The sequence below is a fragment of the Suricata suricatta genome, chromosome 11 (assembly GCF_006229205.1).
Source record: "Suricata suricatta isolate VVHF042 chromosome 11, meerkat_22Aug2017_6uvM2_HiC, whole genome shotgun sequence".
NCBI classification, from domain to species: Eukaryota; Metazoa; Chordata; class Mammalia; order Carnivora; family Herpestidae; genus Suricata; species Suricata suricatta.
The window spans coordinates 108413713-108429704 of NC_043710.1; the positions used below are offsets into that span (position 1 = coordinate 108413713).

At 49.7% G+C, this 15992-nt stretch overlaps 1 protein-coding gene across 2 annotated transcripts in view; it reads left to right on the forward strand.

Moving 5' to 3' along the window:
• UBE4A (ubiquitination factor E4A) overlaps nucleotides 1-15992 on the forward strand; it is a 33910-nt gene that overhangs the window by 2206 nt on the left and 15712 nt on the right. The window contains exons 2-11 of one of the 2 annotated variants that reach the window (XM_029915097.1): nucleotides 2081-2241; nucleotides 6759-6932; nucleotides 7734-7846; nucleotides 8936-9088; nucleotides 10036-10195; nucleotides 10686-10888; nucleotides 11086-11277; nucleotides 12363-12696; nucleotides 13775-13895; nucleotides 15399-15703. In XM_029915097.1, coding sequence (XP_029770957.1) covers nucleotides 2121-2241; nucleotides 6759-6932; nucleotides 7734-7846; nucleotides 8936-9088; nucleotides 10036-10195; nucleotides 10686-10888; nucleotides 11086-11277; nucleotides 12363-12696; nucleotides 13775-13895; nucleotides 15399-15703 — 1876 coding nt within the window. In that variant the 5' untranslated portion in view covers nucleotides 2081-2120. Of the gene's footprint in view, nucleotides 1-2080; nucleotides 2242-6719; nucleotides 6933-7733; nucleotides 7847-8935; nucleotides 9089-10035; nucleotides 10196-10685; nucleotides 10889-11085; nucleotides 11278-12362; nucleotides 12697-13774; nucleotides 13896-15398; nucleotides 15704-15992 lie in introns of both variants that reach the window. The other variant, XM_029915095.1, reaches the window with a different exon arrangement.

Sequence of the window (15992 nt, forward strand, 5' to 3'; positions counted from 1 at the left end):
GCGGTGTTTTGAAGACAGAAAATAACAAGAGCTCATTACACATTCTGCATTCCTCTGGACGTAGGATACCTTGGGATGGGGGGCGGGGTCAGCCAACGAGAGACAGTCATTAGTGTCGCAGCCTGAATCAGTGGTTAAATGAGGGGAAAGCTGTCCCAAGGATAGTTGTTAATTCCAGCACTAAATATGCTATCTTTATTTTTGGATTATTAAACATAACTAAACCAAACATAGCAAAACGCAAAATACACGGAGCAACAAGTGATAGTTCAGGTCCCGGAGCAGGGAGGCCCAGAACCTCGCAGGGGGAGACAGACCGCACGCCCGAGTCATTCCAGGCAGACGAGGACGGGGCCGAGGAGCGCGGCCCGTGGCGGAGATGCCGTGGGCTGTCAGGAGTAAGAGTCTCTCGTCCCCCGGTAATCCGGGTAGCTTTCCCGACTCGCGGTGGCTTTTGTTACTATGCTTCTGTAAGGAGTCTTCCCTCAGTAGATTAGAGATAGGCCAGTATTTCTTTCTCCTTCCTTCATACCCCGTCCCCAGTCCTTTTGAGGCCTCTGCCCCTTTAGCAGTCAGCATCCTTGTGGGCAGAATATTCATACCCTTTGGTTCTTCCCACCCTCTTCAGGGTTGGATTTCTCTGCCGTGGCCCTACAATTTAGAAAGGGGAGTTGGGCTTTCGGGGCGCTCTGATCCTCCCACCGTGCCGCTGAGTCCCCTTGGCGCTTGAATGAGGACATGTAGTCGGAAGGGTGCAAATGCAGGCTTGCGGCCGCCCCCCTAAATGCCTTCGAGGCATATATCTACTTCCCTGTTGCACATTAGGGACGGGTGGGTGTCTGCAGGGGGGGTAAAAAATCAGATAGTGAAAGTTAAATATAGAAATAAGCAAAGACCATTTATTTTTAGTGGAAGAAATATCAATTGTCGTGAGCCTAGGAATAGAGATAAATTGCCCGATACATATTTAAAACCCACCCCACCCTGCCGAACCGGTTGCTGTCCTGATCTGCTGTTCCGTCTCCGCGGGAGGCGTGCCGTTAGTCGGTTGGCAGCTGAGGAATGCCCAGCTCTGGCTCCAAGTCCTGGAAGCCTGACCGAGCGCCATCCTACGTCCCTGGTGAATGACAACTAGGTGGCTGGCCCGGAGATGTATGGGAGCCGTATGGCTGTTGTCATATTATTTTTCACTCTGTGCCGCGTTACAGTGAGTGGGTGGGTTCCCTCATTGCCTTCCGTGATTCTTTCTACTTAACCTGTTTAAAGGTGTGGCAGATAGCAGCATGGCAATGGACAAATGTATTCCGGTGAAACATTTTAATTTTTTTTATTTAAAAACAATTTTTTAATGTTTATTTATTTTTGAGAGAGAGAGAGAGAGAGAGACAGAGTGTAAGTGGGGGAGGGGCAGAGAGAGAGGGAGACAAAATCTGAAGCAGGCTCCAGGCTCTGAGCTGTCAGCACAGAGCCCGACGCGGGGCTCGAACCCATGAAGCGTGAGATGATGCCTGAGCCGAAGTTGGATGCTTAACCAACTGAGCCACCCACGCGCCCCTAAAGCCAGAAAGCTTTAAGCTTTAAAAATGTTTACTTAAAAACAAGGGGCGCCTGGGTGGCTCAGTCGGTTAAGCATCCGGCTTCGGCTCAGATCATGATCTCACGGTTTGTGGGTTCGAGCCTCGCATCAGGCTCTGTGCTGACAGCTCAGAGCCTGGAGCCTGCTTCAGATTCTGTATCTCCCTCTCTCTCTCTGACTCTCCTCTGCTCACACTGTCTCTCAAAAATAAATTTTAAAAAATTTTTTAAGTAAATAAAAATGTTTATTTAAAAACAAAAACAAAAAAAAAATTTTTTAAGCTTTCTGGTTTTAGCTGCTCCCAATCAGGCCAACTTGTCCAGTTAGTGGCTTCGTAACCATTTTGCCAAAAATGCCTTGAACCTTGGAGCAGGAATTGGAAAGTCTTACCCCCCAAACCTCCTTAGACGTATCGTATTCGAGATGTGGGGAGAGACCTGGCTGTGGGCAGGTGACAGGTCATGCCGCCTGCCCTTCTGTGTCTGATCGCTGTCCTCTCTGCAGCCCCTCCCCCAGGTCTGGATGGAGGATACGTTAAAGTGAAATGACAGACCAGGAGAATAACAACAACATCTCAAGTAACCCCTTTGCTGCCCTTTTCGGCTCCCTGGCCGACGCCAAGCACTTCGCGGCCATCCAGAAGGAGCAGCTGAAGCAGCAGTCCGGTGAGTAGAGGGCCAGCAGCCACCGAGCCGGCCTGGAGCGGGCCGCCAGGGCTCCGGTCCCTGGTGGGGGTGGGGGTGGGGGCAGTCGGCTTCCGTTTGTTTAGGGCATAAATTGGGGGGGGGAGGGGTCTGGTTCGTTTTTGTTGTTTTGGGTCCTCTCCTCCCTGCCCTCCCCCTGCACGAGGAGACCAGTTAGCAGGTGGTTCCGTGGTACCAGATGCCAGTCGTGATCCCAACGCTGTCAAGTTGCTTATTTTAAAAATCACCTGGTAAAAGAGTTTTAAAGACATCTTTTTAGCAGAGGAAGCTGAGGCTGTAGGCGTAGGTGCGGAAAGCAGGTTACATGCACCTGTAGAAAGCAGATAGGTAAAAGGAAGAATATTCTAAAAGCCTTTTAGCTTTTTGGTAGACAAATAAATGAAAGCTGTTCTTAAGCTCAATGCTTCAGAGTCCATCCCAAGCAAAATACTGCTTCCGTTCTGTGTAGTGGCCACTTTCCTAGCGTGCAGCTATTAGAACAGACTTCAAGGAAAACATTTGTGTGGAAAAAAAATCAATAATACCTCACTAATGAGAAAAATGGTGTTCCTCATCTAGGACCAAAATTAAGGCCAAGGCCAGCTTCCTCCTATGAGAAGACATATAGCCTAGAAGAATTGGGATGATATTTCTCAAAATTAGTCTTCTGAGGATATTCACAATCCTTCAAGCCAGAAATTGCTCTCCTTCTCTCTCCAAAAAGAATAATAGTGTTGTTTGGAAAGGAGAAATGTTTGTATTTTCCCCTTACTTTATTTCAAAAGCGTTCACGTGCGTAGCTGACTTGTGGCCCCGCCCCCCGATCAGGACCGAATGAGGCGGAGGTAAGAGCAGGGCGACGGGCGGCGCCGGGGAGAAGGCCCCGGAACCCCCGCTTTCTCACAGGACGCGCCCCGGCAGCTCTGGGCCTCGGTCTCGGAAACCTCGTGCAGATGCTAAGATACAGGGTGAAAAAGCTTGAATGAGACTGCAAGCGAAAGAGGAGAGTGAGGGATGGGAAAGTAGGGGTTCTTCGCCTCTGTCGCGCTCGGGGTGCCGAGGGGGACTTAGCGTGTAGAGGGGAGCGACAGTGCCTGTCCTGGCTGGCGAGGCGCCCCAGCTGCCTGGGGCCGGGAGCCGGGCGGGCACCGCGGTGGGCACAGGTCAGGTACATGCCCTTCTGTTACGGTTTCGGCTCCTCCCCATCTTCGTTTGTTTGCACTGAGTTTGGCACCAGGTCGGACCTGTTTCCCGCCAGCAGTCGTCCGTGCCAGGCCTCTGGCCTCCTCGGTTCAGCCTCGCGTTGGCTAAACTCCCACCGGGAAGCAACTCCTAAATTCTGAGCATTTTGCTGGACTTTCAGAATAACCACTGTGTCCGCAGAGAAAAGTAGAGGCAGACTCGTGGGGCTTTTATTTTAATTTATTTTTGTTTTTCCGTGTGGCTTTGAGTGCGCAGCGCCACGCTGCTTCTCCTTCTGCAGGAGTTCCTTCCAAGGGCCCCTCATTCAGGCCGCTTTAGAAAAATTTAAAGAGACCCAATCAATAAGAAAATTGTAACAAATCTGGGGGGGATTGAACAAGCAAATTATTATACAATAATTAAATGATTTAATAAACCCAGTCTTGCGGCATGAGGGTGGCTCAGTTGGTTAAGTGTCCAACTCCTGGTTTCAGCTCAGGTCATGATCTCACAGTTTGTGAGTTCAAGCCTCAAGCTGAGAGCACAGAGCCTGCTTGGGATTCTCAGTCTTCTCTCTCTGCCCTTCTCCTGCTCTCTCTCACTCTCTCTAAAATGAATAACTTTAGGGGCGCCTGGGTGGCTCAGTTACGTGTCCGGCTTTGGCTCAGGTCATGATCTCACGGTTCGTGGGTTTGAGCCCTGCGTCGGCTCTGTGCTGACAGCTCAGAGCCTGGAGCCTGCTTCGGATTCTGTGTCTCCCTCTCTCTCTGACCCTCCCCTGCTCGTGCGCTCTCTCTCTGTCTCTCAAAAATAAATAAAAATCATCTTAAAAAATTTTTAATGAATGAACTTAAAAAATAATAATTAGGTTTTTACCTATGAAATTTGTAAAGATTTTTTATTTTATTTTTTAATGTTTATTTTTCAGAGAGAGCAGGAGAGGGGTGGTGGGGGTGGGGAGAGACAGAATCTGAGGCAGGCTCTGTGCTGACAGCAGCCAGCCAATGTAGGGCTTGAACTCATGAACCGTGAGATCATGACCTGAGCCAAAGTCGGACACTCAACCGACTGAGCCACCCAGACGCCCCTGAAATTTGTGATGGGCATGTAAATGAGAGCAATCTTTCTGAGAATAATTTTGTAGTATATGTTAACTTTTAAATGTGCAAGCTCTTGAACTCAGCAGTTCTGCTTCTACAGATTTACCTTACAGAAATACTCAGACAGGTGTACAAAAAATACTGTTCGGTGCAGTAGTGTTTGAAATCAGGAAAAATTGGAAACAGCCCAAATGCTCATCAATTGAGAAGTAGCTACACAGATCAGAGTGTGAGCGCACAGTGCGGTACAGGGAGCTATTGCAGAGGACGAGGTAGGCCTATAAATGACCGTGACAGAAAGGGGTTGGTGCGGATTACGTTCAAAAAGCAAGCTGAAAAGCAGCATATAGAGTATGATTCTCCCCTTTTTTAACTGAAATCCTGGCAGTAAACATTAGCATCAGAATAGGGGAAGTCTCTGGAATGCTTTGCTATTAATGGATTATTAAAACACATGTTCTTAAAATCAGGAAAATGCATGTTTAAAACAATCAGGGCATGTTGATCTATTAGGGAATTTGTTCACGAGGACTCTGTAGGGGACACAGTGTTGCTATTTTTGCTAATAGGGAGTGCAGTCAATTATGAATAGAAAGAATAAAACTTTTGATGTGTAAAATGTGGTGGGGTTTCAGCCAGGAGTTTCAGAATCCGATACTTAAGATGTTGTCTGATGTAACTCAGTAAAAACACAGATAATCCAACTAAAAAATGGGCAAAAGGTCTGTGCAGACACACAGACACACAGATGACCAGCAAGTACATGAACAGATGCCCAGCCTCACTCACCGTCAAAGAAATGCACATCAAAACCACAGTGAGACGTCACTTCACACCTGTTACAGTGGCTCTGATCAAAAAAAGACAAGAAATAACAAGTGTTGGTGAGGATGTGGAGCCAGGCGAACCCCTGTGCACTGTTGGTGGGTGTCTGTTCCCGCCCCGGCCGGCTGGCAGGGCGGTAAATCGGGTCGTAGGTTCCTGAGGGAGGGAGGGAGAGAGAATAGGGCAGGAAGGAGACACAGAGAGCGGGGCAAGACAAGCGTTTCTGATCAAGCCCCTTTATTGAGAAAAAATCCACCTTTTAAATAAGGTACAGGGCAGGAAGCGAAGCAGCTGACCTAGGTTGGTTGCTAGGATACAGAGTCAATTGATTAAAGCTAGGGAAAGGAGGAACCAAACTAAAGTTTTTAGCACAGCGCCTAGTGGCTGACACCACCCTGCCTTTAGGCGGTTGATCTTTGTTCTTTTTGCTTCTCCTGACAGGGAGGGGCACTTCCCTGCCTATATTTGTAATTCAGGTAACTCCCCTCAGTTTCCTGCTGGTAAACTGCCCAGCAGCTGAATCTTTGCAGCTTCCCACAGGTGGGAATGTAAATTGGGGCGGCCACCGTGGAAAGCAGTATAGAGATTCCTCAAAAAATTATAAATAGAACTACCATATGATCCAGCAACTCCCCTTCTGGAGATTTCCCCCAAATATGAAAACACTCAGTTAAAAAGATAACATGCACCCCCATGCTCATTGCGGCATTGCTTACAATGGCCAAGACATGGAAACAACCTCTGTCCGTTGATGAACGTGTGGATGAGGAAAATATGATACATCCACTGCCCCCCCACACACACCTGTGCCATTTGCAACAACATGGACAGACCTAGAGGGCATTGTGTGAGGGGAAAGAAGTCAGACAGTAAAAGACAAATACAAACAAACAGATGTTCTCAGTTGTGTGTGAAATCGAAAACAAGGAAAGAAGCTAACACACACAGATTGGTGGTTGCCCAGGGTGGGGACGGGGCATCAAAAGGTACAAAGTTCAGTTAGAGAATAAACGTAGCGAACAGCATGGTGACTGTGGGTCGTGATCCTGTGCCGCGTCTTTGTTAGCTACTAAGAGAGTAGGTCTTAGAGGTTCTCGCTACAAGAGGCAGCCACGTTTTCACTGTGCGGTGCCCTGTTGACTGGACTGACTGGCTCTGGCGATGGGTACACACACGGTTCGCTGTGTGCCTGGAGCGAGCAGGGCGCTGCACGTCATTTCTGTCTCAAGTGTTTACAAGAAAGTGGTGCCTAGATGTTCACCAATTAGATGATTAACTTGTTTCACCTCCAAAATTACCTTCCTCTTGGTTACTTTTATCACTTTTGATAGTGTACTTGGTCCCGTCCCCCAGGGAGGAGCTCCACTGCTCACGGCTCGCGTTTTCTGGCAGACGAGCCCCCCGCCACCCCGGATGACTCGGACAACAGTGTGTCGGAGAGCCTGGACGAGTTCGATTACTCCGTGGCTGAGATTAGCCGCTCCTTCCGCTCCCAGCAGGAGATATGTGAGCAGCTCAACATCAACCACATGATCCAGAGGGTCTTCCTCATTACTCTGGACAACAGTGAGTCACAGGAGCGCTGGGGCAGGGGCTCGGGCGTTTGAATGTCCAACTCTCCATCTCAGCTCAGGTCACCGTGTCACGATTATGAGATTGAGACCCATGTCGTCCCCCCCCAGCCCCCCCCCCCACGGGGCATGGAACCTGCTAAAGGTTCTCCCCCTCACCCTCTGCCCCTCCCTTGTGCACACGTGCTCTCTCAGAAGACAGACAGACAGACAGTGGATTACAGACTTGCAGCCAGTCTTGATAACCCTGCCCTTCCTGCTTGGGAACTCGCTCTGAGAAACCTATTGTGTTTAGTGTTGAAGCAAACCACCGTACTCCCTCGGACACTGATATTTCAGTGAAGCTTCTGATGTGACCTAAAACCAGTATTTAGACACAGGTGCAGCTTTCGTTTTGGTACTGCCTGGCCCATGTGGCGTCTTGTCTTTACTACCTTCAGAGGGACACGAGAGTGGCAGCCAAGTCCTTTTTCTTTTCAGAGGTGCCCTAAACATTTAGACGGAAACCTCAAGAGGCGCCGTGTCTCCCTTCTGTGTCCTCTCTGCAGTTAAACCCAGCAGTCGGTGCCGATGTCGGGGATGTCTCTTTAAATGTCGTGACGTTCGGCTCATGACCAAGCCCATGCTCTTGGGTTCTTGAAAAAGATTTAGATTTTTAGCTGCTATTTTGTCTATCCAGATTATTCTGGTATTACTGAAACCCTCCTTAGAGTCCAAGAGACATGCTGTCAAAATCAGTTGTCTGTGTAAGACAGAAGCGCTATCCTTGACCTACCAGATTAACACCGTTTCCCAGGTGACCCCAGCTTGAAAAGCGGGAATGGCATCCCCAGCCGCTGTGTGTACTTGGAAGAAATGGCGGTGGACCTGGAAGACCAGGACTGGCTTGATATGAACAATGTCGAGCAGGTACCATTCTTGCGTTACTGTTCCTGTGCCTTCCGCAAAAATTGGCCATTCAGCTAAACTCCACTCACTTTTCTGCAACCACAACTTTGCTTTCCTCCATCCCTTAGCATTGTTTGTGCTGTTCCTCTTTCGGAATCCTCTCGTTTACCATGGCCACATATCCAGATATCCCTTTCTTTAAGGCCCAGTTAAAATGCCATCTTATTTATGAAGCTTCGCGAAGTAGGAGCTGTTACTCTCTCCTCTGAATTCCTGGAGTCATCTATCGATACCTCTCTGATGGGGATTGTCGCCTGTCACATGTAGTGACCCTTTTATGTACCTGTCTTATCTCCCCTATCAGACCTTTAAGTTCTTGAGGGCAAGGCCCGTGCCTTTGCCTTTCTTCTTTATATCCTTTGCAAAATCAAACAGTGTGTTTTGCCTCATAAGTGCCTAATGAACGTTAAAAGAATAAAAGTTTGGTAGGGAAGGCGCTCCACACCTGTAGTTGAACTTTCTGGGGTTGAATCATCTTTCTGTAAGGTGAGTGAGGCCTGCGGTCACACAGAGTAGAGGTCATGTGTCAGCTCAGTCGCTGATTCTCCACACCGACGAACTTTGCTCTCGTGCTTCCTCTATTCCAGGCTTACACGAGACACACACTTGAACTCTGTTTAGGATGACTGTACAGTGGCTCCTGGAACAACGGGAGAGTCCAGGGCCGTCGAAAATGAGTGTGTGACTCATGGCTCTCCAGGAACTCAGCCAGTAGCCTACTGTTGACCAGAAGCCTCACCGATAACAGTGAAGTCAGCTAGGGAAGAGAAATGTTACAAAGAAAATCATAACCGAGAGAAAATACATTTATGGGACCATTCTGTATTTATTGTTTAAAAATCCTCCTCAAACCCGTATTGCTCAAAGACCAACCACACACACAGTTGTATGTATGTGTGTAACTTCTCCTGAAGTCGGAAGTGGGGGCCTTTAAGCCCCTTTCACTCTACATGCTGTGATTCTCTCGATAACCTGTGTCGAGATTACCTTTTACATCTTGAGGTGTTAGAACTTTGCAGTTGATTAGTGTTCTGTTTGTTTTTCTTAAAGGCTGTCTTCGCTCGCCTGTTACTGCAGGATCCAGGCAACCACTTGATTAACATGACATCTTCTACAACCTTGAACCTCTCTGCTGACCGAGACGCAGGGGAGAGGCACATTTTTTGTTACCTTTATTCCTGTTTCCAAAGAGCTAAGGAAGAGGTAAAGGAATGCTTGCCGTTGAGAACTGTGTGGTCGTCCCGGGTCTGACTTCAGAATGGAAGCCGGATAAAACACCAGTTTACATACGTCAGAATGGATGTGGCAGGAGCTATTAGAGCACCGCTTGATGTCTAACTCCTTAGTCCCCTTCTGTGGCTTGGGGGCTACTCCTTTCCCCAACTAACCAGAGTCCCTGTTCTCGCTACAAACCTCTTAAAAAGTCGTACTGTTGGGGCGCCTGGATGGCTCAGTTGGTTAAGTATCTGACTTCTCAGGGCATGATCTCGCAGTCCGTGAGTTCAAGCCCACGTCGGGCTCTGTGCTGACAGCTCAGAACCTGGAGCTGCTCAGAGTCTTGTGTCGTCTTCTCTCTCTCTCTGCCTCTCCCCTGCTCATACTCTGTTTCTCTCTCTCAAAAAAGAAACATTAAAAAAAAAATCATACCCTTAGGGCACCTAGGTGGCTCATTCGGTTGAGTGACTGACTCTTGATTTCAGCTCAGGTCATGATATCATGATAGTGGGATCAAGTCTCACATTGGGCTCTGCACTGGGTGTGGATCCTGCTTGGGATTCTCTCGCTCCCTTTCTTTCTGCCCTTCCCCTCCTTGCACTTTCTCTCTCTCTCTCCCCCAAAATAAATGAATAAACCTAAAGTTTTAAAAGGCATACCTTTAGAAAAGGTCTGGGGGAAAAGAAAAAGGTCTAGTAAGTTCATTTCCAGCAAAGGTTGAACAATAGTCTAAGCTTGGTCACTTCTAGGACTAGAATTCCAGCAGGGAGGTCAGGTGACTCCTTACACCAAAGGACGAACTCTTGGGAATTTTCAGGCAGCCATAGACAGCAGCACTGTTCAAGGATACGTTGTCTTTTTCCTTCCGTTTGTGGTGTGACCCTCGTTCAGGTCATAGAGCTAGACTGCCACCTCTCTTCTCCACCCTGTTCCAGATTACCAAAGTTCCAGAGAACCTGCTCCCCTTCGCGGTCCAGTGCAGGAGCCTCACTGTGTCCCACACGCGAACGGTTCTCCTCACCCCTGAGATCTATGTTGACCAAAACATCCACGAGCAGCTGGTGGATTTGATGTTGGAAGCCATCCAAGGAGCCCGTGAGTACATAAGCAAGATTTGTGCATTTCTACATTTTGATTTCCCAATTTAAAATTCCTCTAATTGGGGTGCGCCTGGGTGGCTCAGTTGGTTAAGTGGCCGACTTCGGCTCAGGTCATGATCTCACAATTTGTGGATTCAAGCCCTGCATCAGGCTCTGTGCTGATGGCTCAGAGCCTGGAGCCTGCTTCAGATTCTGTATCTCCCTCTCTCTCTGACCCTCCCCTGCTTGCACTGTCTCTCCGTGTCTCTCAAAAATAAATAAAAAACACAAAAATAAATAAGTAAAATAAAATAAAATTCCTTTAATTGCTTTAGAAAGCCTCAGAGCCACTACGGTGCCAGAAGCATAAATTAAGGAAGAGAGCTCATGTCATGACCTCCGGGGTTCAGTACCAGTAGGTCGATCGGAAGTGGGAGAAAGCAGAGAGCCAGTGTGTAAAAGCCACTAAAAACTTCTGTGCACTTCTCGCATTTGTCACCTGTTAGATTTTGAAGATGTAATTGAGTTTCTGGAAGAGGTCATTGCAGCCTTGATATTGGATGAAGAAGTTCGAACGTTTCCAGAAGTCATGATCCCGGTGTTTGATATTCTATTGGGCCGAATAAAAGATCTAGAACTCTGCCAGAACCTGTTTTATGCATATCTGGATATTATTCTCTTCTTCACCAGACAGAAGGAGCTGGCAAAGGTAAGTCTGGGAAGGGGCATGTATTCATTTGAGCTGGGCATCTGCTACGTTACGAATGCCTGTCCTGGGGCATTCGAATATTCCCGAGCGGATAAGAGGTACACTGGCTGTTCTACAGACTTAACCTTCTGAGACCCTCTCACCCCACCTCCTGTAGCTCCGCACATCGATGAATAAGGACTTGTTTTCTTCTATAGGTTTTTGTAGAATACATTCAGCCCAAGGACCCTAGCAATGGGCAGATGTACCAGAAGACCTTGCTGGGAGTAATCCTGAGTGTCTCCTGCTTATTAAAGACCCCGGGCGTTGTAGAAAATCATGGCTACTTCCTGAATCCATCTCGCTCCAGTCCCCAGGAGATCAAAGTGCAAGAGGCCAACATCCATCAGGTGGACTGCTGACCGCGGTACCCCAGCCCCTGGTCTTAGATTAAGTCGCGTTTCCTCGGGAAGCAGATGCAGATAAGGCTGCCGGAGCGTCTCTGGGAAAGCAGGGGACCTGCCTGGCTTTCCTCCGTAATCATGTAAACAAGTTGTCCCCTTTCTAGCACGGCCCGAGCAAGAGGATAAGCCTGTATGCGGTTTGAGAGTAGGCCTCTGACGCTTCTGTGCATTGTCGCCCTCAGTGCTGTCACTAAGCTTTTTTATTTTAATGTTTACTTTTGAGAGAGACAGAGGGGGGAGGGAGGCAGAGAGGGAGACACAGAATCAGAAGCAGGCTCCAGGCTCTGAGCTGTCAGCGCAGAGCCGGATGCGGAGCTCGAACCCACAGACCTCAAGATCATGACCTGAGCTGAAGTCGGACACTCAATCGACTGAGCCCCCCAGGTGCCCCTCACTGAGCTGTCTCTTATAGCCTTAGTTCCTAAAATCTTGGGGCTGAACTTCAGCTTATAAGTTATTCTCCCCTTTCCTTCCTTCCACCTATGTTCTACTGGGGCTGCTTAGTGATTTGTGGTAGGAGTCTGGCAAACCCAAGGCAGTAAATGGTTGAGTCGGGGGTGGTTTCAATCCCCATTGTCGCAGCCCTGAGGCAGGGATTGACGGACTACTGCCGTGGCCAGACCCGGCTGCCACCTGTTTGAGGGAACAGTTCTGTTGAGCGTCGCCTCGCCCACCCGCAAGTGACTTTGTTTGCGGCTGGGTGCCCTGCCACGGGGGTAGGGGCGGGGAGTTGCCAGGCTCGCCATACGGCTCGCAGAGCCGTCTTTGTCATCTGGCCCTTTGCGGACAAAGCTCGCCGACCCCTGCTCCAAAGCTCCGTAAATGCTGGGTGCGGCCTGGCGGCTCCTCGGGGCCTCTCACACGTGCCCGAGGTTCTCTTCAATCAGAACTAGGGTATAAAGCACAGGGCGAGTGAGGGAAGAGATCAGGATTCGGGTGTTTTTGGGAATTGGCCAGTGGCTCAGGTCTGGGAGGAACAAGTACGAGGATTGCGAAGTGGAATGCTCTTGGTTGTGTTTTCTGTTACACAGTTCATGGCTCAGTTCCATGAAAAGGTCTACCAGCTGCTGAAGAACCTGCTCCAGCTCTCTCCGGACACCAGACACCGCGTCCTGTCCTGGCTCGGGAGCTGTCTGCACGCGAATGCAGGCCGCGCCAAGATCTGGGCCAACCAGATGCCAGAAATGTTCTTCCAGACGTACGCCTCGGACGCCTTCTTTCTGAACCTGGGGGCCGCGCTCCTGAAGCTGTGCCAGCCGTTCTGCAGACCCGGGTCGCCCCGGCTGCTCACCTTTAACCCCACCTACTGTGCCCTGAAGGAGCTGAATGACGAAGAGCGAAAAATTAAAAACGTACACATGAGAGGTAGGGGGGCCCTGGGCTTCTCAGGTGTGTGCGTGCGTGTGTGCAGGCATGTGTGTGCAGGCGTGTGTGTGCGCGTGTGTGCAGGTATGTGAGTGTGTGTACACGTAGGCGTGTGTGCGTGTGTGCAGGCATGTGAGTGTGTGCGCGTAGGCGTGTGTGTGTGGAGGCGTGTGTGAGTGTGTGTGTGTGCACATGGGCACGCGTGTGGGCGCGTGCGTGTGGCGTCGAAGGCATTCACTTTCGTCCTTTTTCACGAAACTGCTTCTTTCTCTAGATGAGGCGGAAGAAGAGCTAGTATAATTTAGACAGATGTTTTTAAAACTTTTAGACGTTGTGCCTTCGTGAGACCTCTCGGAATTTAGCAGCCTTGGGGATTGATTCATTCTTTCTCAGCATAAATAAAGCACAATCCCTGTTGCTTTTTTTTAATCCAAAGCCTCCAGGAGAAGGCGGGTAATAGTAACAGACGCTCTGTGATATGGGGCAGGGGGCACAGCGGAAGGGGTGGTGTAGGAAATGCTGCAGAAGCTGGAAGTCTTCGTGGCTGAGTCTGGAAAGACGAGTTGGGGGTGAAGCGTGAAGGGGCGAAGCTAGGAAGGGCCCGGTTGCGGGTAGGGGGAAGCTCGTGGACTGAAGCCGGGGAGGGCCTGCGGGGCAGGGGCACGGGGACTGGCAGGAAACGAGACGAGGGCAGAAGAATATCAGAGCCGGTTTGGTGAAAACAACACAGAAGTGAAAATGCAACACTCAAAATGAATCCCTTTTTTTAAAAAAAATGAATCCCTCCCAATTTTTGTGTATTTCCTCTCAGTTTTGTGGCTCTCTTGATTCCAAAAGCAATACGGGCTCAAAAGCAAATCATCTCAAATACAGAAAAGCACAAATAGAATGATGCTCCACTGTCTGCCACTTGGGAGAAATCCAGTGTTTTCCACATTTGTTTTTTTTTAATTACTTAATAAAAAATAAATAAATCTCACTGGTAGCCGTATGAAGTTGCGCTGGAGGAAGGGGACACCGGAGACCCCAGATGGACATCTGCAGCGAGCCACTTACTGTCCCTTTTGCCTTCTTTGAGGTTTGGACAAAGAAACTTGTCTGACCCCGGCTGTGCAGGAGCCGGAGTTTCCCCAGAGCTACAACCTGGTGACGGAGAACCTCGTCCTGACCGAGTACACCCTGTACTTGGGGTTTCACAGGTAACTGCTCCGACGTCGCCGCGGAAGACTGTTCGGTGGTGTTGATGACGGGAGGTAGAGAGTGAGGGCCCCGGGGTTCTGCCCGCTGCCCGCTGCCCTTAGGACCCGACAGGAGCGGGCTTCGTGCGCGTCTGCGTGTTCACGTGACCTGGCTTTATCCGAGTACCCTGAGTTTACTTTCATTCTTGACCTGCTACACGTCTAAAAAATTACAGACAAACTAATGTTTTTTTCTAAACTTGAAATTTTTTAAATCACTCTCTTCCTGTTGTGATCTTTGATTGTGGAATTGTTTTCTTTTACTGCCTCCTGCTCTTGAATTTTTATTACTTATTACTCTTGATGGAAAAAAGACAAAAATCTACGCTCTGGTACAGGGACAAAATTGACAAAAATAAAGAAATTTTTACGCGGGATTCCAGGAAGATCAGTAGGACCAAAAGGATGGTAGAGGCGGGAAAAGTTAGGGACTAATGAGTGTGGCTTCCAGGGCTGGTGCTGGTTCTGGAAGGCCACGGTCCTCTCTGATCTTCTCCCCTCTGGCTAACGGTTTACGACGGCGAGTGTAAACGAGGGGAGAAATCACTGCCGTCCGCGGGAAGGGGTGCCGAGGACCGCAGTTTGTGCAGTCTCAGGATACTCGCACGGGCACGGGGCATGTCTTAAAGCTCAGCAGACTTCTGGGAAAATGCGAAGATCTCTTTGTCAGTTCATTTTTCCGTCCCAGTCACTGATGCTCTAACCAGGGGACTAGGTGACAGTGCCGCTCGTGGTGAGCCTGCTCACCACCTCGATTCAGACTCAGAAGGACCGTCCTCGGGTTTCCCCGAATTGGCTAGCTAGCCCTGGATGCTATCCGCAGGGCCAAAGAGGATGGCTTTGGACGGTACCCATAGAGACCACTGGCTGTGACATTGAACTACGGGGCTTCCTTTCATTAGAGAACATCTGGCTGACCCTCTGTGGAGAATCATGTAGTTTTACGTTGACCATCAGAGGACTGGAAGCCGGTCTTGGCTGCATCCAGGCGGCTACCGGTTTATATGTGGCCGTTACTACTCCAGGGTCCTCTGTCACCGGCTGTAGCCCTCGGCTCACCGGAGAAACCCGTCCCCGTAACCACGTCCACATAGGGTAACGGCAACACCACGGTTCCGGACTGTCCTGCTGGGCTCTTCGCGCTCGGTCTGCGGGCTGTCTTACGTGGAAACGGCCTAGTCTACACCTTGTGCCATCAAGCTGGTGTTCTTTGGATGGTGCGTTTCAGCCAAAGGCTGCTATTTGTAGCTAGCGTCGTTTTTGTCGAATACCTGGTCACATTTTCCCGATGCTCTGACCCCAGCGATTTTTTTGAGTGCCTTTTATGTCATCACGATGGCAGCTCCCAACATCCTAAAGAGAATCCTTAGAATAAGTAGATGAGGATTTGTTTTTCCAGTGGTCTGTGCTCAGCTGTCCCGTACAAGGCCCCTGACCCGGTCTCTTCTGCTTTCTTGGGGGCAGGTTGCATGATCAGATGGTCAAAATCAACCAAAATCTGCATCGGCTGCAGGTAGCCTGGCGGGAGGCACAGCAGAGCTCTAGCCCCGCTGCCGACAACCTCCGTGAGCAGTTTGAGCGGCTGATGACCATCTATCTTTCTACCAAGACCGCCGTGACCGAGCCCCAGATGCTACAAAATTGTCTAAACTTGCAGGTGTCCATGGCCGTCCTCCTCGTTCAGCTGGCCATAGGCAACACGGGCTCGCAGCCCCTCGAGCTCACTTTCCCCTTGCCGGGCTCCTACGGCTCGTTGGCGTACGTCCCGGGTAAGCAGCCTCTCCCGCGGTCCGCGCTGAGCGGGGTCCTTCGGAGGCGTCACCCTCCACACGCCCTTCCTCCGGCATCGCTCCACTGGTTTTGGAGAAACGAACATATAGATAATATCTCTTGGCCATAGTATGGGAAGGAGTGCACGCTCCTCTGTGTCTTATAAAATAATCGTCAAAGAATGCAGTGCGGCCAGGGTTTGCAGAGCTGTTACTTAGCCTTCGTTATTTTTGTTGTCCAGCATATAAATGTATCCATGTGACTTGCCGGGGGGGGGGGGGGGGGGGG